Raw genomic sequence first — 25,309 nt, 5'->3', positions numbered from 1 at the left:
AGCTCCAGTACCACTGTAATTAAAATTAAAAAATTAAGTCCCTCAGTAATTAAGCCCCTCAGTTCATGTGCACCAGTGGTAGTGTATTTTAAAAACAGTGATGTTCTTTAGCTCCAAGTTTTCAGATGGCAATAAAGACAGTGCTGCTAAGAAATAACTAACACAGCTCTCTATTATTACAAATCCCACTTCCCAAAAAATCCACAGAGTACCATGAATACAAAATTATTTTAAAGAAAAGAATAATTTTCACTGTGTATGCCACTACATCCTCCAAATGAAAATCTAGTCATTGTAGACAGCCTTTATTAAAGGATTCCTGAATAAAAGAAACTTTAGAGCATAACGAATATTTGCCTTAAAATACTTCAATCCCATGATTCCATATTCCTTTTGCAGTTCCTAATAGGAACAGATGGAATATTTTCCAAATATGTGTATTTCAAATTGTTAGGGCCAGTAAAGCTGTCATATGTATGTAGCCTCTGACATTCAAACCCCAAACTTCCCACACAGACAGGGTCATAGAATAGTACTATACTGGCATGACAGAATTCAGCTGTGAGGCTTCCTGTGGCCTGGCTTTTCTTTGGTTCTCTTTCCCTAAAGAAACCAGCAGCTTTTACTGCATCTTTTACTTTTTGTATTTCCAGGAGGAAAGTTTGCACAACCAAAGAAAATATCACATGAAAGAAAGACATATTCTGTAAATGTTCTCCAAGGAAAAATCTAAAGTGAATTAGATACATATATACATATCTATATATGAATATATAGAACATGTATATGAACACAAAATAAATTACATTTGTGTAGAAACCAATACAGTAAGTGGAACGCCATCCAATCCATTACTTATAAATGAGCAATGTTCTCCATATTTCTGTAAAGAAAGAAGCAAATTAAACAACAACATGCACTACATTATATCCCAAATTTAATCAGAAAGTTGTCTGGATGCACTTTGTCCTGGACTTCCAAGCATAGCTTGCTGTCTCCATGAGAAGTTCACGGTTCAACAGGGGTCATGATGCAGCCCCGTTTTGGAGCTTCCAGTTGGAAGGAAGATGATGTTACTCAATGACATTTAAGTAAGGTAAATTTTCTAAGCAATGAAAAATACGTTTCTAAACAAGAAAAGCCCTTTTATGGAAAAAAAGGATTAGGAAGATGCTTAGGGCTTGAACCTAAATCAGCATGAGAACAGACTTGGAAAATCTTCTGATGCATGTGACTTGAATAATTGTAAATAATAACAATGATAACCTTGAATTTCAGTGGTTCCTAGGCTACATGGTCATAATACCTTTGCTTTGCCAAGCTTTGTCGCAGATGATGAACTAGCCTATCATAATTATGTAATAGGCAACTGCATACATTTATACTACTCTTTAAAGAGGAAAAAAATACCAGTTATTAAAAATCCCATGAACAACTATATACTAGAAAAGCAATGCAGCAATCATGACATCCTGGAAAGGGTGCTTTGCCAGTTCATTTTTGGGTTGCAAGTATTTTTCTTTATAAATTTAGGGATCAGTTTAAAGGTTTAAAGGAATGCATTCCATCTGTATAAATGCAGCAGAGGTAAAAAGATCTGCATAACCAGATCTGCAAATAGATTTAAAAAACTCCAGCACTTTAAGTTATATACACCAAATGTCCAAGTAATGGAATTGTAATTAAATGAGTGTACAGAATTGTCCATTTGCTATTTCCAGTCCCGATATGTCAGTCAGTTCCTTCAAACCTCCCACTGAATTTGAGACAAGGCCAAGAGCTGGATGTCAGAGAGCTGCATTTTTCATGTTCTTTTTACAGAGATAAACCATGGTATTCATCTCCACTCAAGCAAGCCTAGGCCTGTTTTCAGTTAAGTTGAGCAGAGACATAAGAATATCTTTGTGGTAAATACGAAGAGTAATGGTTTTAAAAATAGTATGACAGGAGGTTAGTATCACAGCAGATGGAAACATCTATTTTAATTTTTTTGTGATAATGACTAATGCACTTAGCAGTTTGGATTCAGTTAGGTGAACTGATGAGATGACCACATAATTTACATAATTAGGTAACAAGGCAGAATTTCTATTACTATATCTCTATGTTAAAAAGTGGTACAAAAATAGATGGATTTAAAAATAACAATTAAAAAGATCAGTGTAAGGGTGCAAATGCAAGGCAAAAATAAAGGAAATACAGTGGAAGGAATGGTGTTTATGACACAGATTGTGGCAAAATTATGTCCAGAAGGAATGGAAGTGGATTTAAACTAGGGAGAACTACATAAGAATACAAACTTTTAAGTCAAAGCAACTTTCTAAGGGCTTATATCTAAAGGCAGGCATAGAATGCTTTTTTAACATTTATAGTTAAATGCTATTAAAGTTTTATTTAGTACCTATTTACCTCAGGAAAGATTAGTTTGCAGATGCTTTCAGTTAGTGTGTGCAGGTACACTCTACTTCTGCTCGTTTTCCTTTGTGGAAGGTTTCCTTGACCATCTTTTTCATGGACTTCTTTGCAGATGGGCAAAGCTGCTCTAGAGCTGCTTTCTGTGCAGTCCTTGTCATGTTCCTCAGTAATGTGACCTTGAGTCAGTAAGGAGAAAGGACATTCTCCTGTGATCTTCAAGTCTTTCAGTTTTGTACAGAACATACTGTACGAAGTCTCTCTCTTGAGATTAGGAGTACTTAGCTCTATGTTTACTAACAAGAGCAGAAGATGCCAGAATAATAAGTTGATAAGGCAACCGCTGTGGAAGGTTATTGGTAGCTATAAATCACCACAGGAAAAATTTTCTGCCCCTACAAAACAAGAAAGAAAAAAAGAATTACAAACATTTATTTTCTCTTTTAAATTCTGACGATGTGCTGTTTTTGTCTTAAGTACATTAAAATAATGGCTTTTTGAGGACTTAGCTCAGGAAAGCACTTACTCTTGTCCCATTTTAAGCATGCAGTATCTACTGGCTTCAGTGCTTTGGGTAACTCAAGCTGAGTGCATGGTGAAGTTTTGTACGAGTTGGGACTCAAGTGGTCAAGGCAGAGGACTTGCCTTGCCCAACGCGTATTTGGTCACATTGATGGATGAGGTTTCTGAAAGTTGAATTCCAATGAGGAAACCTTTTTGACTCTTTATAAGTAACTATTAAAAACTATCTCATATGGCACATGAAACAGATCAGTTATGAATACTTAAATCTAAATTTACTTGATGTCCAAGATATCCTTTATGTAACAGAGAAACATATGACTGAAGTTAGTGTGTGTACTTAAACAGTAAACCATCCAAGACCAAAGGTTAGAGTCTCTTGTAAAAACAACTGACTAGTGACAACTCACATCTTGGGAATTTGACCACACAACTGCAGTTGCTTGGAAACACTAAGGGATTTTTATACTTTTGAAGGTGGTATTTTCCAAACAACACATTAAACTTTTAATTTTACTAATGGTTCTATTTGTTACAGGGCCAAAGCCCAGCTAGAACTTAATCTGACTACTGCTGTAAAACACAAAAATGTTTTTACAAATACATCAGCAACAAAAGGAGGGCTAAGGAGAATCTCCATCCTTTACTGCATGCAGGAGGAAACATAGTGGCAAAGGACAAGGAAAAGGCTGAGGTACTCAATGCCTTCTTTGCCTCAGTCTTTAATAGTGAGAACAGTTGCTCTCAGGACACCAAGACCCTGGGCTGGAAGACAGAGAGCAGAATGATGCTCCTATAAACCAGGAGAAAATGGTCAGTGACCAGCTACACAATTTAAGATACACAAGTCCATGGGGCCAAACGGGATTCACCCAAGGGTCTAAAGGCAACTGGCAGAAGAGCTCACCAAATCATCTTTCATTTACCAGCATTCTTGGCTAATTGGGCAGGTCCCAGTTGACAGGAGGTCCGTTAAGATAATGTCCATCCACAAGAATTCAGAGGGAGGATATCACCTTACAGCCTGACTTCAGTCAGGCTCAGTCAGCCAGGGAAGGTCATGGAGCAGATCATCTTGAGTACCATCATACAACACATGCAGGGCAACCAGGGGATCAGGCACAGCCAGCATGGGTTTAGGAAAGGCAGGACCTGCCTGATAAGTCTGGTCTCCTTCTATGACAAGGTGACCTGCTTAGTGAATGAAGGAAAAAGATAAAATCTACCCAGACTCAATTAAAGACTTTGACACCATTTCCCACAACATTCTGGAGAAACTGGCAGCTCATGGCTTTCACAAGAATATCCTTTGCCAAGCAAAGAACTGGCTGGATGACTAAGCCCAGAGAGTACTGGTGAATGGCGTTACATCCAGTTGGCAGCCAGTCACTAGTGGGGCTCCCCACAGCTCAGTACTGGGGCCAGACCTGGTTAATATCTTTATCAATGAACTGGACAAGGGGATTGAGTGAACCCTCAGTCAGTCTGCAGGCAGCACAAAGATGGGTGGGACTGCTGAGGGATCTGGACAGGATGGATCTATGCACTGAGGCAAATCATACGAGGTTCAACAAGCAAAGTGACTGTCCCTGCCCTTGGGTCACAAGAGCCCCATGCAGTGCTACAGTCTGAGGGAGAGTGACTGGAAAATTGTCTGGCAGAAAAGGACCAGGTGCTGGGCATGCTGGTCAACAGGAGCTGAACATGAGCCAGTGTGTGCCCAGGTGGCCAAGAAGGCAAATGGATCCTGGCCTGGATCAGCAATGGTGTGGCCAGCAGGACCAGGGTAGTGATCACCCCTCTGTACTCAGCACTGGTGAGATCACACCTTGAACCCTGCATCCAGTTCTGGGCCCCTCACTACGGGAAGGACAGTGAGGTGCTGGAGCATGTCCAGAGAAGGGCAACGGATCTGGGGAAGGATCTGGGGTACAAATTTTATAAGGAGCAGCTGGGGAAGCTGGGTGTGTTTATCCTGAAGAAAAGGAGGCTCAGCCAAGACCTTACTGCTTCTAAAAGGAGGCTGTAGCAAGCTGAGGATCAGTCTCTTCTCTCCGGTAACAAATGTCAAAGAAGAATCAGCCTCCAGTTTTAACAAGGGAGGTTTAGACTAGATATTAAGAAACATTTCTTCAAAGAAAGGGCGCACAAAAATTGGAACAGGCTGTGCAGGGAAGCAGAGGAATCATCATCCTTGGAGGTATTTAAAAGATGTGTGGAAGTGGCACTTAGGGACACGGTTTAGTGAAGATGATTTATTTCAGTTAGGCAGTCTGAAAAAGGCTCTTTCTTTAATTTTCTATTGACTGTATCTCATTGAATCAGATCCTCTCATCGTCATATAATACTCTTTAAAAATAATCCTCGAGAGCTTTTGGCGACTCTGGAGGCAGCTAAGTATTACATTTTTCTCTCTGGAGATACAACAACTACTTCTCTCAAAGGCACTACGGCTTTATTTAATAAGCCTGTGCACAACACCATTTGTTTCTGCCCCTGAGACACCCCAAGGGCATTTGGGGTCACACGGCAACTGTATCAGGGTTAAAAATAACTAATTCCCTGATACAGGTTATCAGCTGCTGCTTTTGAAACAGCTGGAATAAATGGCAGAGGAATGCTGCAGACACAGCACAAATGGCACGGATAAAAGGAGAAATAGACAGGGACTACTTTGATTGGACCTGCTGCTGAGAAAAATATTTGGCAGAAAAGCCCCTTTAAAGTATGCTGTAATACTGGTGGTGTCAGACCAGGCTCTAGGGGGCATCTATCAAAATTAACATCTTATTTTAAGAATCAATAAACACAATGCTAAGAACAAGAGGCTGAAGAATGTTTACATAACATTTTATATTTCTGATTTCAGTTTTTACACAAAAATTCATTTGTCTCTGCTGCCTGGACATCAGCAATACTTCATTTTTTTATTGCTGAATAACACTGGGTAGCAAATAAGGCAGTGAAAAATTTAAAGCAAGAACCATACTCCAAATACATAAATATACATTATACTTTAAGCATTGTTACAGATACATAGATGGATATTTTTATTCAGAAGCCATTACATACCCAATATTACTACACTAAGAAATAAAAGCAGAAAAGAACCATATTTTATGTAGTTGGACTGATGTGTGACTGATGTGTGGACTGACGTGTGAAGTTAAACACACATATATACATGCACAATTGTCAAACTTAAAAAAAATTATGGCTCTGATGGGTCTTACATTTATACTCAGATGCTTTGCTGGATTCGGGCCTTAAATTTCAAGATAAATTTTGAATTTATAAAATAACCACTAAAATTTCTTAAGTCAAGTATATTAGCAGTTTGAAAGGAAAAAAAGACTCTGAAATACATTTTTGTAAAAGAATGTAGAATTAAACATTTTAAACATCTCCCAGGGAATGCAACACTGCAAATGCATATGCTGCTACTTAAACAGACTTAAGAAAAAAATTCTCAGTGAAGAATGTAAGAGTGAATTAATGGCTAAATTAGACAGCAACAAATACGTACTGCATTGGCACTACCCGAAGAACAAAGAAAGTGAATGACCTTCATCAATTACCAATGAGTTTTCAGTTTCTTTGGATGATTCTTCCTGCTGATTAAGTTATTTCTCTATTTTTAGAAAACAATTCTCTGGAAGTATTTGGAGTTCACTTCCATGCTATCATATAGTATTTTAACTAAATCACATTTATTGAGATAGGAAAAATATCCAGGCAGGTAGAATCAGTTCAGAAAAGGAAGTGATGCCATTGTTTTACACCTGAAAAGTCTCCAGAAGCTGTCAATTGAAAAGAGGTCCCAGAAGATGGTCATGGGACAAGACATTGTCAGGGGCAAAATGGACACTAATGTGAAGATCTCTGAGTTGACAAAGATGCTGGACATGCAGCTACCATGTCTGCAGCTTCTTTTTGTGAAGCCACCCTGTGTGCTGCAGGACACCTACATTCAGCCTTGTCCTGCCCTGGTGGGGACTGGAATCTTTGCCCTTGATCTGAACACTATTTTGGGCTCCTGCCAGTTGCTATTTATGAAAATATCATAACTGATTTGGAAGAATGTGGATATCCATGATGTTTCTAGCAATAATACTTTTGTACAAAACCAATACCAGATCTTTTAAAGTCCAAATAATGAAGACACAGAGAGAGTTTTCTGAAGAACCATTTTCAAAGGATCCTGAAGTTCTTGTTTTCCCAGAAACAAATTGTATGGCTCTTTGATAACAGAGATCCCAGTTCAAAACCATTATCAATTTAACAGGTATAACAATTTTCAAGCAGTGGTCAGTTCAAAACTCTTCCTGAACTCAGCAACAACAAAACCCCCTAAATCACATCTTTAAATAAACAAAGAGGAAAACCTAAATCCATGACACTTTAGAGGATTCAAATACTGAAAAAACCCTCTGTCTTCTTTAATTAAAACATCAAGTTTGCATCTGCTGCATCTTGCACTTAATTTAAGTAATGTTCAGAAAAAAAGTCTATTGTATTACAGGAGAATCTGTCTCACTCATATAGTAATTAGACAGTGATGTTAAAGGTCTGACAGGAGAAAGATAATGAATTCCCAGTGTGGAGATTACAGAAGGAATTTCAGCAGTATGATGGACCTTAAAAAGGTATGAGAAACATGATACCACACATCACAGTTTAAGTCAAGCATCTGCAGATGTGTTCCAGGAATGAGGAACACCAGCCCTCCCACTGTTCACCATGTCTTTAGACATTTTCTGACCATAACAAAAAAAAACAAAAAGAAACATGAAAGTAGTTTCTGGTTTTGATTCCTCTCCAAACATGGTTTGAGAGAGCTCATCCCAGGGGAGTAACAGTGTCTAATGTGAATTCTCCATCTCTGGCATATTAATTGATGTTGTAGTTACCTTGGGAAACAAATTGAAAATTAAAACTAAATAATCTGCTGTGAGATCAAACTACAAGGAACCAATTTATTTAGTGTCTGACTGAGTACAACATGGCACTGTGCCACTCAGAAAAATGAAGATGACTTTACATAATATAGTCATAGCTGCAGAATAACTTAACAGTGCTCAAAATGCTCTGTACAAACATTTCTAAGTTTACATCTATATATATGTCTCAAAGTCAAAATCACATTCCTCTATGTTTATGTTTACTATCTGCTACTGAATATTTCCTTTATTACAACATTTATTGACATTGTCGTGCAATACAGATCAATGAATCAATCATGCAGTAAAATCCCTAATATTAACAGCCATTTATAAAAATTAAGCAATACCACTTCTCAACAGTAGCTAAATGTAGTTTGTAATCTTAATTTATGAATATGGCACAAAAATTAAAAGCAACATTAAATACTTTTATGACAAGCAGAGTCCTTCACTCAGAGTAAGACAGAATATGGTATGATGGTATGTCCTTTTTTAATTTTAAATCATACATATCACTTTGTTAGGTGAACTGCTGCATGTTGAGCAATAATTTAAAAAAAAATAATCCGTTTTGCCAGAGTCAAAAGATATCACTGACTGAATCTAACTTTCTCTAGTACGACAGAGATTGCAGCACTTGCAGGAGTGGCGTGGAAGCCTTTGCCTCCACAGAAGCAGCTGTTAACTTCTGTCTTTATGTAAGAAAGGGGTTTGCTATTCCCACTCAGCCCCAATCTCTGTGGGGTTCAGAAATCATTGCCTTTTGCCCCTTGCCAATCAGCACCTCTGAAGAGAGCAAGGTAGGAACTGTTCTTTTTATGCACAGGCAAAATGCAACCAGCTTCTAGTGAGACAGGTAAGGATCCAGCACCCTCCCTATCATGAGTAGCAGCTCATTTCTGTTTCAGCTGCTGTGTCTATCAGCTGACAAACACAGCTAAAATAACTAAATATTATAATTTTTCTTAGTAATATTAAGTACAATATCTGCATATTATTTTTTCTACTTCAAGTGCTGTAGCTAGCAACAAAATCAAAGCCCTGGTGATTGGTCCATTTCCAAGGATCTTGAGGTTGTTTCTAAAATACTAAGAAGAAAACACCTCAAGTCCACATCAATATATAAGCTCATATTTTAATAAGTCAAAGCAAGTATTTATTATCTTATTAAATCCTGTACAACCTCTGTTTAGGGCTATTTCTAATACAAATAGAGACAAAATTTTTCTGTAAGTCACAGCATACCTTTGATAATAAGAAAATACTACAGCACACCACAAAATTTACTGAATTAATGAAATTACAGTGATTACCAAACAAAGTAAAATATAGTAAAGCAGCTATTAAAAATAATACAAATCACACCAATCAATCATTTTTTAACAGTCCAAACATTTTAGTAAATCCAAGTTCAGTGTTGTAACTCATCCCAGTGACTGTCCTATATTACTATAAGACTGCTTAGGGCAAGTTAAAAATCTAGACCTTGCTTACAAGAAATCTTTCTCCCCACATAATGTGGAATTTCCTCACCTTTCTACCTTTTTTTTTTCCTGTATAAATTGTTTTAAGAGGCAGAGAAACACAATCAAATGTTTCCTCTGTGCTCCAAGTTGAATAGATTGTGATTTGCAACATTAGACAGCTACCAAGCCAGGAGATGAAGAAAATAATTACTTTTTTTTTCTGAGAAAAAACAAAATTATCTACTTTTCTATCTTGTCATCTATCTTGAAAACAAGTTTCACAGATTACATGTCAACTTCAAAACTACTAATATCTTATTTTAAGGTCACGAGACAGACATTTCTGCTGCTTTACAATATTAGCATTTGTGTAATAACACCAAACACTATACCTTAATATTGAAACTAATGTTCTTAGGGCAGAATCCTCATTTTAAAGTTACTGAAATTTCTTATACTGGTTTTGTGACTGACTCATTTCCCTGTAATGGTCTGAAGCAAGTCCCTGGATCCAAATATACCCCTGGGAGAACCCCAGACTCCAGATGTGAAAGTTATATTGCAGCCACATCTCTGGTTTCAATTAAAAGCACAGGGGGAACCTTAATTACTACACCCATGTTTTGGCATGTAGCTAAAGGAAGAACTGATTCCCAAATGCTGCTGATAAAATACATATTTGCCATTTTAAGCATCACATTAAGTACTTTCATAGGGTAAATATTTTCCTATGCTAGGACCAAATAACAGGGAGGCATGCTGAGACGGCAGCGTGGGAAAAATATTATTTTCCTGTGAGTCAAAACCTCTGTGAAAACAGTCCCCAGCAAGCCCAGCAGGCAGGCTCCCAGCACCTGATTCTCTGCTCAGGATGAGAAGGCAGCCCTGGACTGTGACACATCCGCACCCCTGGCCCGCAGCAGGGCTGGAACCCCAGCTGAGCAATCCCTGACGGAGATACCCCGAGAGCCACGGCCCCTTGCACTGCAGGAGCCCTGGAGCTGCTCTGCCCACGGCCACTTTCACTGAGGCAGAGATAAAGATACCGCAACAAAAACTAGAGACCTGCTGAATGTAACCGTGATGCATTACTCAGGGTTTGGGCTTGCATTTTGGTTTTGCTTTTTTGAGAAATCCCGATACTGAACTGACATAACTGACGAGACCTCGAGTGATCCAGGTGCCCAGATGAGGAAAAATTGGAAGGAGAGGAGCTGCTGCAGTGAGGACAAGCAATGCAAAGCATCTGGAAATTATTCTCATACTTTAAAGGAATATATTTTTAAATATAGCATAATGTACATTTGCAGTCCCTGAAAGTACAATACTTCCATAAAACTTGTAAGAGAAAAGCTATGAAAAATAAATTTATGTCTTCTTTTTAAGAATTAAAACTCATCCTGAGGACATGCAGTGGTCACGACAGTCTGCAGGAGTTAAATGTAAAGATCAAAGTGTTGCCCACAGCCAATGGAATTTAATTAGAATCCACAAAAGGAGAAGCACTGATGGTCTAGAACATGAACTCATTGTTAATTGTTGTGCTTAGTGATTCCTTCCAAATGCCTACTTACAGCTCAATCTCTCAAATTTAGCAATGCATAGCACTTTACTATTTAACTTGACCTTTAACTTTACATGTCTGCAAAATCTGATTTTTGTTTATTTCATAGACCAAAAATGCTTTTAAGGAGCAAATAAACTAAAAAATAAAAGTAATTATTTTGGGATTAAAGTGAAATCTAGTAACCTTTTATCCCATACCATTAGTGAATCTTCAGCTAACATTCATGATTTAGCCAGCATTGCTGCATCTCTTTTTTAATAAATGAAACAACAAACTGTTTAACAACTCCAAATTTCTAAAGCATGAAGTAACTTCTCATTTGAGTACCATGCTCTGGATTAAATGTGAAGCATCTTTCAGAGATGATAAAAAATTTCCTCTACTTCTTGAAAGACACTTATCTTGCTGAGATTTGTACCTGCACGTATTCTTGCTGAAGTTGATGTAACAGTTTACGCAACTGACATACAGGCTTGCATAAATATTATTTCCCCAAGTGCACTGGAGCATGGTAGAACAATATAAAACATTGATTGTAGTGTCTAAAGACAGTGCATATAGTTAAATATTCCCTTTGTGTTCCCAGCTTTAAATTATAATGAACAGCAAGTTTTATAAATAAAAGTACTAAAAGTATTATAAATAAAATGTTCTAAAAGTTTCCATGGACTCCACAGATCTTAGAGAAGTGTCTGAAAACTAGGTCTGTAGAAAGAAAAGTGTTTCATTAGCAGAGTTCAGTTGCAGAGTTTTCTGACTGGGTATTTGCCACCTGTCACTTCTGTTTACAATGTCTTCAAAATCATTTTCATGCTGAAAATCACTGACAACTACCTTTCATATTTATTCAGGGCTAAGCACTCATGCCAACTCCTGTTGAAGTCAACAGCAGGTTTCTGGATACAGCAGGAATAGGATTAAACCTATAAGGTCTGTCACTGCTGTCACTGAAATACTGATTTGCATGTTTTCTTATTTTTGAACCAAAATATGACCTTGGCTTTTTAATGTTGGGTTTTTGCAGCTAAGTGTGCAGATGCAATAATCACAGAACTGAGGTCATCTGAGATTACAGAGAGGTTAAAAACTGTGCATGGGAAGGTAATAACAGGAACTTGTAATTAGCAAAAATGGTTTGTCCTGCAGCATTGCGGTTATGTCCTTGTACTTTTTCTAAAAAAAAATATTCATTTAAGATGTGTACTCAACCCAAATAGATGGCTGAAGGGGTGTTTTCATGGCCATCATACAGATACTGATTCTGTTTTAGGTAGGTCCCTGCAAAAAAAAGCAGCTCTGAAGGAGCAGAGAAATCAGCTACTTTCCCAATTGTTCTCTTCCATGGTATTTGCAGAGCAGGACCAAGAGGCACCTTCCTTTTTGATTAAATGCCTACAGATGGTTTCTGCTACAAAACATGTTTAAAAATAATTGGAATTGCTGATTTAGCCCATGTGCACTGTAAATTAGCACCTTCCTTTTTTATGTCACTGATTGGCCTGTCATTTTGCACACAATGGTACAGGCTCATATAGTTATTCATAGCCCACCTCTTTCAAAATCTGCTCTTCTAAAAAAGATTTGAATACACAAAAGCATCTTACCTTTGAAAAGATTATCAGCACATCCAGAGAGACTGAATGCTCTAGGAATACATTACAAAACCACTCTGAGTATCTTGTTTAGGTGCTTTCTAATACTCTTCAGCAAAATACAGCAGATATGCATTTAAAGCAGAGAAAGCTAAGTAAATATAAGAATTTATATTGTCCTTAAAAGCACAGGCTTCCTTTTCACTAAAATGATGAAGCTAAGTAAAGATGAGAGCTTCTGTAAAATATTGAGCTTGCACGTGTGGTATTAAGAGAAATTAATCTTGTTAATCACAACAAATAAGCACTTAATGACTTACATTAGCCTGTTGTTAGTGTACACCATGTGTGTAACAAAACTAAAGATTAAATAAATCCAGAAGCAGATTTTGGCTTCCTGTTGAATGTTCAATCTGAGATGCTTGTTATTGTCTCCAGTGCAATTGCTGAAGTTACCACAGCTATTGCTCTTTCAAATCCTTCCGTTCCATTTATTCAACACTTCTTTTAAGCATGTGAATGAAATCAAATTGCACAGAGTGTTTTTCAGATTACTTTTTCACAGGAAAAGTCAGCACATATAAATGAGAGCAGCAGGGAGAAGGAATGCAAGATTAACTCAGCGAGAACTGCCATGCTCACCATGTATTCTGTAATATCTTCCCCTTGGCCCTGGTGGCAGTTTGAGGGGAAAATGTGGCCCTATGAAAAAGTAAGCTGAAAGCATTTATGGGAGATTCAGCTTTGACATATCTAAATCATAGCAAGGCTAGTGAGATGTAGAAATGTGAGCTCCTTTATAAAGAAACTTCTCAAGTCATTAAAATGTAGCTTCTTGTTTTAATAATGGACACAGTGAAAATCAGAGGATCATTGAGGAATTGATCATGACACCAAGGAAAAGAAAACATTTATAATGCTACATTTCCAAATCCTCACTAGTGATAAACAATAAAAAAAAAAAAGACACATCCTTATAGGTAAAACATTTAAAATAGTAGAAACCTTGGTCACTGCTGCTCCTCCAGTTAGAACAGATACATTTAGAAAGATTTAGCATGTTTCAAGCTATGCATTATACAGATTCAAGAACATTAGCTGTTGAATTGCAGCCTTTTGTAACAATACCAAAGTTGAATATTCAAACAGAACAAAAATAATACCATCCAGTTTTTTGAAACTCTGTTTCAGTTTTGGATATTTTTGTGCCCAAGTGCTGGTTACAGACTGGCACTTCCAGAAATAGATGAAATAGATGCTTAGCTTGCAATGCTTGCAAATTCCACTGAAATTCACCAGTTTCTGCGGCAGGTGTTTCAGACAAACAGAGATTCAACAGATTAAGAGATACTGAAGAATGGAAATCCAAGAAAAGGTTGATAAAGAACAATTCAGAAACTTTGATCAGATGTATCAATTGCCAGCCTCCAATTCAAGGTACAAATGCAGGGCTTAATTACTGAGGCAAATTAAATGTATTTTAACCGTAATTCTTCTGCTGCTTTTTTGTGACTTTTTGTGCAAGGTCCTCAGGTTTTTCTCTCATTGGGTAAATACAGATATTGTGCATTGCATGAACCACAGGGTAATCTTCCTGGACTTATTCTAGGCAGGGTACCTAGAATCACCCACATTTCTTCACTTCACAACCTGTATAACTGCACTGGCTTCAATGATGTTAACATCACAGTATTCTTACCAAAGTCTGGAAGATCAAAGCTTGTCTCCACTCCTCAGACTGCAGTTTTCCTATTTTTTCTAATTTATTTTGCTGTTCTTTATTATGTGAAAGACAAAGGGAGATGCAGACAGAATAAAGGATCATGGAGGAAAGAACAGAGGAAAACCTATAGAAAAACATGAGGATCAAAATATCCATAAGAAATAAGAAAAACACAGCCAATAGAGCAAAACTATTTGTAATGGAATGGACAGTTCTCTTACTGATAAAGTGCTTTCTCTCCACTACAAGTCCATTGAAGTTTGGTAGGTTCTTATGCAAATAATTTTTCTGTAATGTGTCAGTATAGCCTATAGAACATGTTGACATGCCAATTTCATTGAGCTTGCCAGCAGTATTTTAGATTTTAGGAGAAATTTTTTGTTTGTTGTTTCTGTGTTTCAACCAACTCTCCTAGCTATGTATTACTCTCTGATGCACAATTAAGGAAAGATACGTGTTTATTACCTTGATTTGGCCATCAAGATTCAATTTCCAGTTTCACTGGTTTGCTGCACTAGCACCTATTGGAGGGCTAGGAATGACATACCTTGTTTTGCAGCATTGTTTAATGAGGCTGTCCTGTGTTAATAAAGAAGTAAAAACTTCTTGTGTTATTTTCTAGTATTTTGTTTTAAATGGCATTGATTTAGAACATGAAGGTTAGATGTCATTGTTACCGACCTAAGGTTTAAATTCATAATTTTACATTTTCTTTTTTTAAGGATATTTCACTTTTGTTCTACAATATGTCCATATTGTACAATATAGACATTTTGTTCTACAATATGTCTATAAGAAACCTCTTTTCTCTCTCCATCAGGCCTTCTGAAATACCAGTTAGTGCTGCACATGTACCTGAGATCCCAGGATGGAAGCATTACTTACCTGGCTTCCTTCAAGGCCCTGACCTGCATTGCAGCGAGGCAGCATGGAAGTGCACTGGTGTCAGCAATCACCCAAAAACACAAGCAGACCTTCCTCCCACTGCCACCACAGAAGGTAAGGAACTGTACGAGCATCCAGTTCTTAGCTCAAGGTGTGGCAATTTATGATTCAGTGCTGGGAGACTTTGGGCTTCAGTCCTCAGGCAAAAGGAGCACAGAACACATCTTGGTCTAGAGGAGCTCCCAAACAGGAGTCAAAGAAAAGTAGCAACAGAGTCATCTCAGATTTACTTTGTTGAGAACCCAAACTAAAACCAAATGTTATTGATAAACATCTTTGTCTCAACACTTCAGCTGCCCAGAGACCTAAGGCTTACTTGAAGTGCAGGGACTGTACCACAACAAAGGTCCTTCAAGTACAATTTCCCACCAAAATGTTAACAAATAACATATGAATTCCATATGTGCTGTTTTTTTAAATCTGTAAAATGGAAATCCACCACTGAGCACCTGTTTTCTTTTGTTATATTAAGAAATTACATTCATTTCAAAAATGGAGCTATCTAACAGGACGTCTCCAACTTGCTGTGTTGCATACTAGTTCTGTGAATAACAGCTCCAAGCAGAAAAGAACACAGTTCAGCTGTTTCTGAGGTGAAAGAGCAGAGCAACTGGCTAGTGAACTGAGGCAGAAAAGCTAAAAATGAACCAAAATCAAATTCCAGCCCTTTCAAGTGGATATGTACTCAAGAGTAGTACTTCAAATAGGTTTTGAATGTTATTTGAATATTATCTTGAAGACATATGCTCCTTTGCCTGGACAGTTAAAATTATTGTTCACTGGACCCTTGAAAAAAGAAATCATGTAACAAATAATGTGTTCCACCTCTGTACTTGATTACGTGCTCCGAAAGAGAATGCTACATAGCAAGTTTCCCCTTTTCCAAGGGAGTAAAGGCTGAGAAGACATGAGAATAGCTGGGGCAGAGGGAGGGAATGTGATGCACAAGTTCCTGGAGGATGTAAACCACAGACATAAGTTTGAGGATAAAGAAAAGTAGTATCTCCTTCACAAGGAATTTCCTGCCAAGATGAAGACAATGTTTTTTAAGCATTTTGGCATTCTAGAGCATTTTGAAGCAGCACAAATCTTGCAGAGTGCACTCTCAACAGGTAAAAATAACACAGGGAGGAAAGAAAGGCTGCTGCACTGTGTATAATCTTCCTTTATATGGGGTCAGAAATATTTAACATTTCTGCTTACACTTTAGGTGATGTGGAAAAAACAAAACATTTATTTTAAATACTTGTACCTGACAAGCTTTAACGAGACACAAGCACTAACTTTACAAGTATCTTGTGGAGAAACTAAATTCTCACAGTATCACAAGTATCATTACAGTATATTCACATTGTAAACCTTTGTTCTGGGTTTTCAACTCTGTTTATAACAGGCATCAAAATCCCACAATGCCCACCCATACTATGTTAAACTGACATTAGGATTGCATTCCTAAGTAATGCAGCTTCTTAGCTAAAAGACAGAGTGCCAAACCTAAGTTTAAAGATTGGAATGCATTTATTAATATTTTACTAAAGATCATGAGCATTTTCCATTACTGTAGTGTAACAGCTGGGAAAGAAAACACTGAGTATTTGTCATATAAACCCATATAACTGCCTTTTTTGGCATATTTATTCCAGCATTAAACTGATCAGCCATTTACAGTATAATAGCTTACAACAGTGGCAATAAAATCTAACTATTTTTTTAGATGATTTTCTGCCACTCCCGCTCTCTTATTTATCATCTTATTTTTCCATCTACCAATTTCCTACTAACAAAATTCTGCCCACAACACAGCCAGGGATAGATATTTCGTTTTCGTTTTTGCTACAGGTAAAGCATAACCCTGTATCCTATCAATAGTCCTTGTTTTTCACTGTTTCAAAGCCTATTTGAAAAGATACTTTTTCCTTTTAATTCCCCTCTATCGTTTGAACGCATTTTTGCTTAGAACTTATGATTGCTTAGAACTGCAAATAATTTTCAAAGAGAAACTCAAAGGAAGATATCATGAAACCACGTTTCATATATTAAGCAACCATCAAAGCCAGTTTTTACTGGCATTTCTGAGTGCCTGTCTCTAATCTGCTATGAGAATAGTCAGTGACATGATGCCCACCCACCTCTATCTCATGCATGGTATAGCTGCACACTTCAAACTGTGACTAGCCATGCCTCTGTTGGTTCTAAAATTTACTGTTGTTATGGTCAGTGACTTTTTCCACATATAGCTGACAACCATGTTGCCTCTCCCACCGATCAGGAGCATGTGACATACAGGGCTAAGTCCAAACCTGATCGAAGCTGATACTAATTTTCTGATCAGCAACAGATTTTCACTGTCACACTACAAATGTGGTCTCTGTCTCATGAGAACATCAAAAGGTTTTGCAAACTGTGCCTAACTTGAGATGAAGACTGGTCTCCTCTCTGTTATTTCATTGCCACCACACAACCAAATGTTTTCTCTCCAAAAGGAAATATTTCATTACCTTCCAACATTCATGAAGGTCTCACCATTTAGTCAGCAAGATCACAACTTGTGGAAATTCTTACAGAACTTTTGTTTACGCTTAAATACTGGTATTTAACCTTCCGTGAGGTCATCTTTCGCAGGTTGCTTAGCAGAGACATAGTGCCACTGATACCCTACATACTGCTCCCTCTCTCTGTTGCTGTTGGTAGGCCTATTACTTGCTTATTTTAACCCAGAAGGCTCCAATTAAGAGCAGGGCCATACAGAAATATACAGCAAAAGATGATGTCTGATCTGAAGGGTTTGCCCTCTGAATGGCTAAAACAGAAAAATGGGATATGAAAGGAGCATAACAATGCCTCCTTTACAAATGGGGAAATAAAGCATGCTGGAGATCACAAAAGGAAGACAGCAGCCAAGCTAAGAAGTGTATCCAGATGTCTTAGCACAAGTTAAGAGATTGCACAAGTTTGCTGGGCAGTTTACTAGATCTCAGTGATTTAGAAAAGTTATGTTTGACCTTATAAAAATTGGCAGCCAGATTTTAAAAGCAACAGTGGGATGAAAACACTTTACACAGTAAAATTCTAATAGATTTTGAAGATAGGATTCATGAAAGGATGCAGGGGCTAAATATACATGCAGAACAAGGAAGATATCCTCATACTAAAACTACATGGCTAACACACAGCAGGTTTAATGTCATTCTGTTACTTCTGGAGGCTTCATAAAAAATTCCTTAAAGGAAATGTATTTCCCCTTGGCTGTTTTTTAATATCATGCAACTTTTTTGGGAACTTTAACTGTATCAAAATAAGCATTTCATTCAAGCTATAATTAATTGTAATTATTTCTGTCACAATTTTTGAGAAAAAAAAATCAGTTCCCCATTGACCAAAAGCCTTGCTAAGTTACTTAAGCCACCAAACTCTCCCCCTTCATAACATTCTAACAGGGAAATTCTAAAATCCTACTTCTAAATATGCCTTGTGAGATCTATGGACTAATGGCTCCATTTTCACTAAAATTTCAGAAATTTATCTGTCTGCCAAAGATTTTTCTCATCATGAAGGCAAATAGTTTTGCACTTTCAGCTTGCCAGTGCAAAGACACAAGGACAGCTATGAAGACAATTTCGGCAAAAACAACAAAAAAAGGAGATTTAAAGTTAGATTGATACGTGCTTTCTCTGAAGACATGGAAATTTTGCCATTTTTAGCAGTTCTATTTAAAACAGGAACTGCAACGAGTATTTTAGGGTCCTGGATGCCAGCAGTCAGGGCTAGGGAGAAACACAGCTATTCGTGTAAGCAGATGCCCCTCCCTATTAACCAGAAGGCAGCACCTGAGCATATTGTCTTGTGTTTTCAAATCATAGAAATCATTATGAGCAGACATAAAATCCCAATTTTTCCCAATAACAAGCTAGAAATATTGCTGAGGTGTTCCTCTGTATTCAGGCTTTTACTAATGCTCTTTTGTGTGTGAAGAGTTTCTGCATTTGCCGAGGAGGGCAATCAGCTCTCCCTGAACAATTTTTGCCAGTCTGCATCTGTATCAAGTGCCAAGTGAAATGCAAGGTTAAAATGAAATTAAATACACATTTACTTTGGTCAGCATTAGAAAGGCAGTCATTGCTGCACAACGCACTTCTGTCTAATATACTATTGAGAAACTTGGTTTTGTACTATTATTTATTAAAAATGGAGAGTTTAGCAGCAACTAATGTACATGGCATCACAGAAACCACAAGTTTTACTGCACTCTCTGGAATCAGTGACATTCAAGAATTACACCAGGAGGATTCCCACAAAATACATTTTCCCCAAAAGCATGATGTATTTTTGTTCTGAATAACTCAGAACTGGGCTGAGGAACAGATTCACTTCATAAATGTATGTTTCTTTCAATTTCCATTTGTGGAGGGGAAAATAATCAAAGAATTTCAGCATGCAACCTTCTAACAAAATATTTTAACTTTATTCACAGGGAGGCAATTGGATGACTTGCATGGAATATTCCCTGTAGCTCTCTAACACAAATAGCTGTCCAAGGGCTAGATTCCACAATGCTTGATAACATCTTTGGAAGTGGTTCCAGTCTCCTCCAAGATGATACACACGTCCTTTTTCTAGATTACAACTACAGAATTGAAGCTCTCTTCCTGAGCCACTGCATGGCTGACCTATTTTCTATATGGACTTAGCTGAAACAATCAATGGGCATAGCCAAGCGTGAAGTGCAAGGCACAGCCAAACCATCCCAAGGGAGGGTTCCAGAGATTGTGACCCACAGCCCCAAACCATCCCAAGGGAGGTTTCCAGACAGCTCCATGCCCCACAGCCCCCTGCAGGAGTGCAAGTCTCCAGGCATTTGTCCCCTTGCCTTAGGGCACAGAAAAAGTGGCCCTGTCACTCAAGCAGGGACAGCACAGCATTCTGTTCGCAGGCAGATACACATGCATAGGAAATAGAGACAGGGGCTCTCATGAAGGAAATACCCTCTAAGAAATAACACAAGGTCACAGCTTGGTTATCATCTGGGCTTAGTGCCCTCCCTGGAAGGAATTACCCTCCTGGGGTCGACTTGCACAAGAGGCTTCATTTGAATGCCTCTGCTAGCAGGGCACCATTCTCTTCGAACAGCTACTTCGAGTGTGAATAGTGAATATGCAAGAAGAAAATCAATTCATAAATTGACTTTAAGTAATACAAAGGAACTAATTTAAAGAGTCAGAGCAGTAAAATCAAGAATAATGTGTACCACAATACTGCCACTGGGAGAGTGCTTAAAAGTAGCAGTAAAGGCCTGAACCATGGAAGGGGGTATTTGAATCAAATGAGAATGTCAGTTAAAATACAATTAATCTCAATTAAAACTGAAAGCAGTAATATTCTTAGCAAGGGCATCTATTCCACTTAACAAAACTATCATATAACAGGAAACATTAATGAAAAAAAAAACCAACTGGAAGGGAGTATCACAAAATACTATGCTCTGATAGGGTGAAATTCTCCTAGAGACTGAAGGCCTGTGCAGGCCCTGAAGCTCAGAGAGGTGCCTGGGGTCAGAATCAATGAACAGGATGTGGTGAGGCCTCTCTGTGGTGAAGTAAAATTAATCTGTAGGGAGCATATTTGCTCTGGCTTAGGTCATGAAGCAGCAGAACAGTGAAACGTGCACTCCTACAAAAAGGGAGTTGATATCAGCTTGCTCTCAACACCACATCTACAAAAATAAATATCCTGTGTGGTGTGCCACTTCCTGGCACTGACCTACAACTGCCATCACCCGATTAGGACAACCAAAAAATTGAAGAACAGCATATCACCAAATGAGCTGCAGTCAGTACCTATGGCACAAATAAAAGGCTTAACTATAGATATTAATATGGTTTTTTCAGCTGTCTCAAAGCATGTGAATCTATAAACAAAAACCTTATACAAAATCTGCTTTTTCTGGCAAATTTTGCTGCCTTTATTAGTAAAAATTAGTTTGTTGTTTACAGCATAGCTAGAAGCCCTAGTCAATTTAAGCACATGCTTAAATCCTATTGTAATTTTAAAATTAAATAGATACTAACATTCTGCCATGAACAGTGTTGCTTTGTTGAACAAAAACCAGTGCCTTGAACTGACTTAAAAATATAATATGTTTAATGATAAACTTGAATCTCTACTTGTCATACAGCTATTCATGGAAGACACACTGAATATACGTCATACATACAGCCATACTACATACAGCCATACAATATACAGACATCATACAGACATATCTCAAATGGTGAAGACATGCTAGAAAGAATATTCAAAGTAATGTCAAATATGAGATTTGGCCTAATTTAATTTCAAATGCTAGAAATCTTAATTGCAATGGCAAACATCTCCATAAATGCAGTAAATTTTAAGACACGTAGACAATAAAGGTCTTTAAAAAGTAAATAGTACAAAAAGTGCAAGGACTTCCAGCAAAGAAACTCTAATGGCAGGTCTCCAATGGCCCAAATTTCATTTGTTAATAAAATGTGCCATCTGAAATGCAATGATTTCTAAATAACATTACAATAAAATACTTTAAATCATGTCCTCTAGTTTCCAAGAATTTTTTTAAATAAGATTTCTTTTTCCCTATACAGAACTTTTCCTAAATGATCAAGCTTTTATAAAGAAAAAATATATTTTTTCTTTATAAAAACCTGTCTACAGTTCTTTGTAGACAGTGAGTCTACAAAGTAGATACAAAATAAAGCCATATCCACATATTTCCTTTGGATAATCTACAACATGGCATATGCTTGCTTAGATTACTGAGGCACTTGATTTTTAGTTCTTGGGGATTTTTTAAAGTACAGTACGATTTACAGGATTTTTTGTTAAAAACTCATTTCAGTTAAGAGGAAAATAGCTGTGTTTGCTACAAATTCTATCTTGGCCTCTTGGATTACTTATTTTGAGTCTTGGTAATTTTTTTTTAGAATTTTAAACAGATGGCATTCATACTCATAATAGCACTGATATTTTATCTTTTATAGCATGACATAACCAGGTTTCGACTGCTACTGATATTTGGCATATTAAATTTTATTATCAACTCTTACTTATGTTTTGATTTCACTATGGGATCTGTTTTGAAACAGACTGTCATGGAAGGCTAAGAGCAGATTTTTTTAAAGAAAGCATTAATCCCAGTAAGACAAATATACTCGAGTACTTACTTTTATGGACCCTGACTTCACATTTTTAGTGTTTTATTAAAACTTTGATTGATTTGAGTACTCAGCAAGTGAACCAGTGGAAGAGAGTGCAGCGAGACCTTGGTGAGACATTTTATTGATGTCAAAAAGGAAAAAAAACACTGTAGAACTAAATTCCTTACCTTCTCCTCCAATATTTGCCTCATGATCTTGCATTGTCATGACTCATAATAGTTGCATGCTACATATTTCCACAGAAAAAGGAAGTACAGGAAATCTGAAAATGTGCTTTCCTTCTCCCTCCTTCCTTACTTTTCCTGCCTGCTTTGGATCAGCATGATTCCAGCAAATGCTTTTTTTTTTTTTTTTTTTTTGCAAATGAGAGCACAACGTTTTTATATCACTGCTACAGTACTCCTCCTGCTTCCTTACAATCACCTGGTTCATTTAAGGTTCTTGCTGCTGGCAAAGCAAAGAGAACAGTCATCAGAACGTATGGCCGGATGTAGCACCCCAGAGCAACACAATCCAAGCAAGAAACTTCTCTACAATTCTCTTCCCTACAAAGAGAACATTTGTAACACATTTGCACACATTCCCGGGATGCCTGAATTGCTTATCTTCTCTGATTAATTATGTAAAATGGTCTGTTACAGGAATCTCTTTCCAGTACAGCCTGTCACCACCTTTTGTTCCTGACCCTAGAAAAGTAGTAGACCCATTTATATGATTTAAGGTGTATGTTTCCTTATGACTCCTTTTTGTAGTTTGGAAACAAATCATCTTAATTCTAACTACAAGAAAAGGGTGTGGCTCCATTGGGAGTTTTGTCTTAGGAAAAATTCTAAGATTAGACCACTTCCAAATAAGTAAAACACTTTGTTCTATTCATACAAATATAATTAAACTCTTACACTTGTTATGAAAAAAAATCCTCTGTTACATTATTCTGTAGCTCTGTATTCTCAGACTTAATAATGGAAAATCCAAGTGAATAAAAATGTTGGTTTTCCAACATTTTTGATCATTGGTTTTCCTACTAGTATTCCAAATAGCAAATGTCTGACCATTTCTCTTCAGAGCAACCACATGCAGCACAGTGTAACCTGTAGTCCTGTGGATGTGAAAAGCCCAAATACAGCATTACAGACACACTGCAACCTTGCTTATGAGTTGTTCCCTGTTAAATCATCCTTCAAACTTAGAAAGCCATCTTACTACATCCCCAGAATAAGTGACCAGCTCTGAAAATAGAGCCATTTTAGAAGCAGCATTAGATCATGCTTGAGACATGACGTAAGATGTTTAAAAGATGTACAAAAGATGTACAAAAGCACTCCTTTATATATGAGAGAAAAAGTTTTCAAGTGTCTCATGATTAGAGATAGTGATGATTTTATAAAGGGAATACTAAACGTAGGCTAGTAATGCCCACTGGGCTTTAGCCACAGAAACAAACTTATTCACTCAGAAAAGGGATTATGAGCCTAAAGTCTTGAAGAAATGGAAAGAAGAGGGAGGAAATTGACTGAAAAACTGCTAATCATCATGAATGCAACACAGTTTGGGGGTTCATTTATTCTTCCTAGGAAAAAGGAGTAATTGGAATAGCAGATGCAGAGATGAAGTTATTGTTAGAGCATCAAGTATGTGATGAAATACCGGGTTGGTGTCTAATTCATGAGGTGGAATGATAGAAATTGCTCTGAAAACCGGGTAAGAAACCTTACCTAAGCATAACGCAGTAACACCAGCCTGAATGGGTTGAATTAGCTCGACGAGCATCGGCAGGTCGCGAATTCTTAGAAAGCCTCACAACGCACAAAGGCCGCCGGAGTACCGCCCGTGGCTGGAGCCCTCAGCGGGCTCCCCGAGTGCTTCCAGCCCCGAATCGATCCCTGTTCCGCTCACGCCCATGTCTGGCTCGGTGCACGGCGCACACAGGGCTCGGGGCGCTGAGGGGAGAGGGCTTCCCGCGCCCCCCGCCCGCTGCCGGGCTCAGCACCGACCACCGCCCGGCCGGAGAGAGCCCCGGCCCCGGCTCCGGCCGCGCCCCGCGGTCAAGCCGGGCGCCCCGTCCCAGCGCTGTCCAGGGTCCCCGCCGCCCCTCTGCGCGCCCCGGGCGCCGCTCGCTCCCTCCCTCCCTCGTTCGCTCCCTCCCTGCCTCCGTCACTCACTCACCATGGCGCGGGGTGCCCGCGGCCGCAGCCCCGCCGAGGGGCTCTGGGCAGGCGCCGCTGCCGCTCCCCGGCGCCGCCAAGGTGTATTTGGGGAGCGGGCGCGGCGCGGCGGCGGCGGGGCCCGGCGGGAGGGGCCTCCCCGCGGGCCCAATCAGGGCGGCGGCGGGGCGGGGGCGGTGGCCGGGGGCGGCGCGATGTCCCCGCGGGTCGGGTCGGGCCGGGCCGGGCCGGGCCGGTCGGGCAGAGCCGTCCCAGAGCCGTCCCAGAGCCGTGCCAGTCCCGCCGAGCGCCGCCGGAGCGGAGCGGCCCCTGCGCGGGGACCGGCGGGGACTGCGAGCGGGGCGCGGGCTCCCCGGTGCCCCCCGCGCCGCCGGTGCCCCCTCGCCTTGCGGTCCCCACGGGTTTGGGCTCGGAGAAATGTCAGCCTGCGCAGCCGGGAGCTCCTGTCTGCGCCTTCCGCGCCAGTGGGAACCTGTGTCACTGGGGGCACGGCGCTGTGGTTACTGACGTCTTTTCCACACCAGTATCCTTCCTCATACCCTTCTGTTCGGAAACGTGTGCTGCCATATTTGTTTTATTCGGAATTTTCTCTACCAGGGCTTATATTTACTTGTTGCTAGTGATATTCCGTGCAAAACGTGATATATATTTTTTTACTGTGGCCTTGGAGTGCTGCTATTTAAGCTCATACCTAAGCAATGAAAGAAGGGAAATGCCTTTCCAGATAAGCACAGAATAAAAGCATCGTTTACACAACATCAGCATATCAGATGGCCAACCT

The 25,309-nt window shown here is 38.9% G+C and overlaps 1 protein-coding gene across 3 annotated transcripts in view; it reads right to left on the bottom strand.

Moving 5' to 3' along the window:
- GUCY1A1 (guanylate cyclase 1 soluble subunit alpha 1) overlaps positions 1-24,709 on the bottom strand; it is a 34,922-nt gene extending 10,213 nt beyond the window's left edge. Inside the window, exons 1-2 of one of the 3 annotated variants that reach the window (XM_071431938.1) lie at positions 24,530-24,709; positions 2,410-2,807 (exon numbers count right to left, since the gene is read on the bottom strand). In XM_071431938.1, the coding sequence (XP_071288039.1) occupies positions 2,410-2,658 (249 nt within the window). In that variant the 5' untranslated portion in view covers positions 2,659-2,807; positions 24,530-24,709. Of the gene's footprint in view, positions 1-2,409; positions 2,808-14,201; positions 14,350-24,078; positions 24,279-24,529 lie in introns of those variants that run through there. The other 2 variants (XM_071431940.1, XM_071431939.1) reach the window with 2 other exon arrangements.
- Positions 24,710-25,309: the final 600 nt, after the last annotated feature.

This window comes from Agelaius tricolor, unplaced genomic scaffold (assembly GCF_023055355.1).
Source record: "Agelaius tricolor isolate 1412-34295 unplaced genomic scaffold, bAgeTri1.0.p SCAF_8, whole genome shotgun sequence".
Taxonomy (NCBI): Eukaryota; Metazoa; Chordata; class Aves; order Passeriformes; family Icteridae; genus Agelaius; species Agelaius tricolor.
This window is presented reverse-complemented; position numbering and strand designations above follow the sequence as displayed.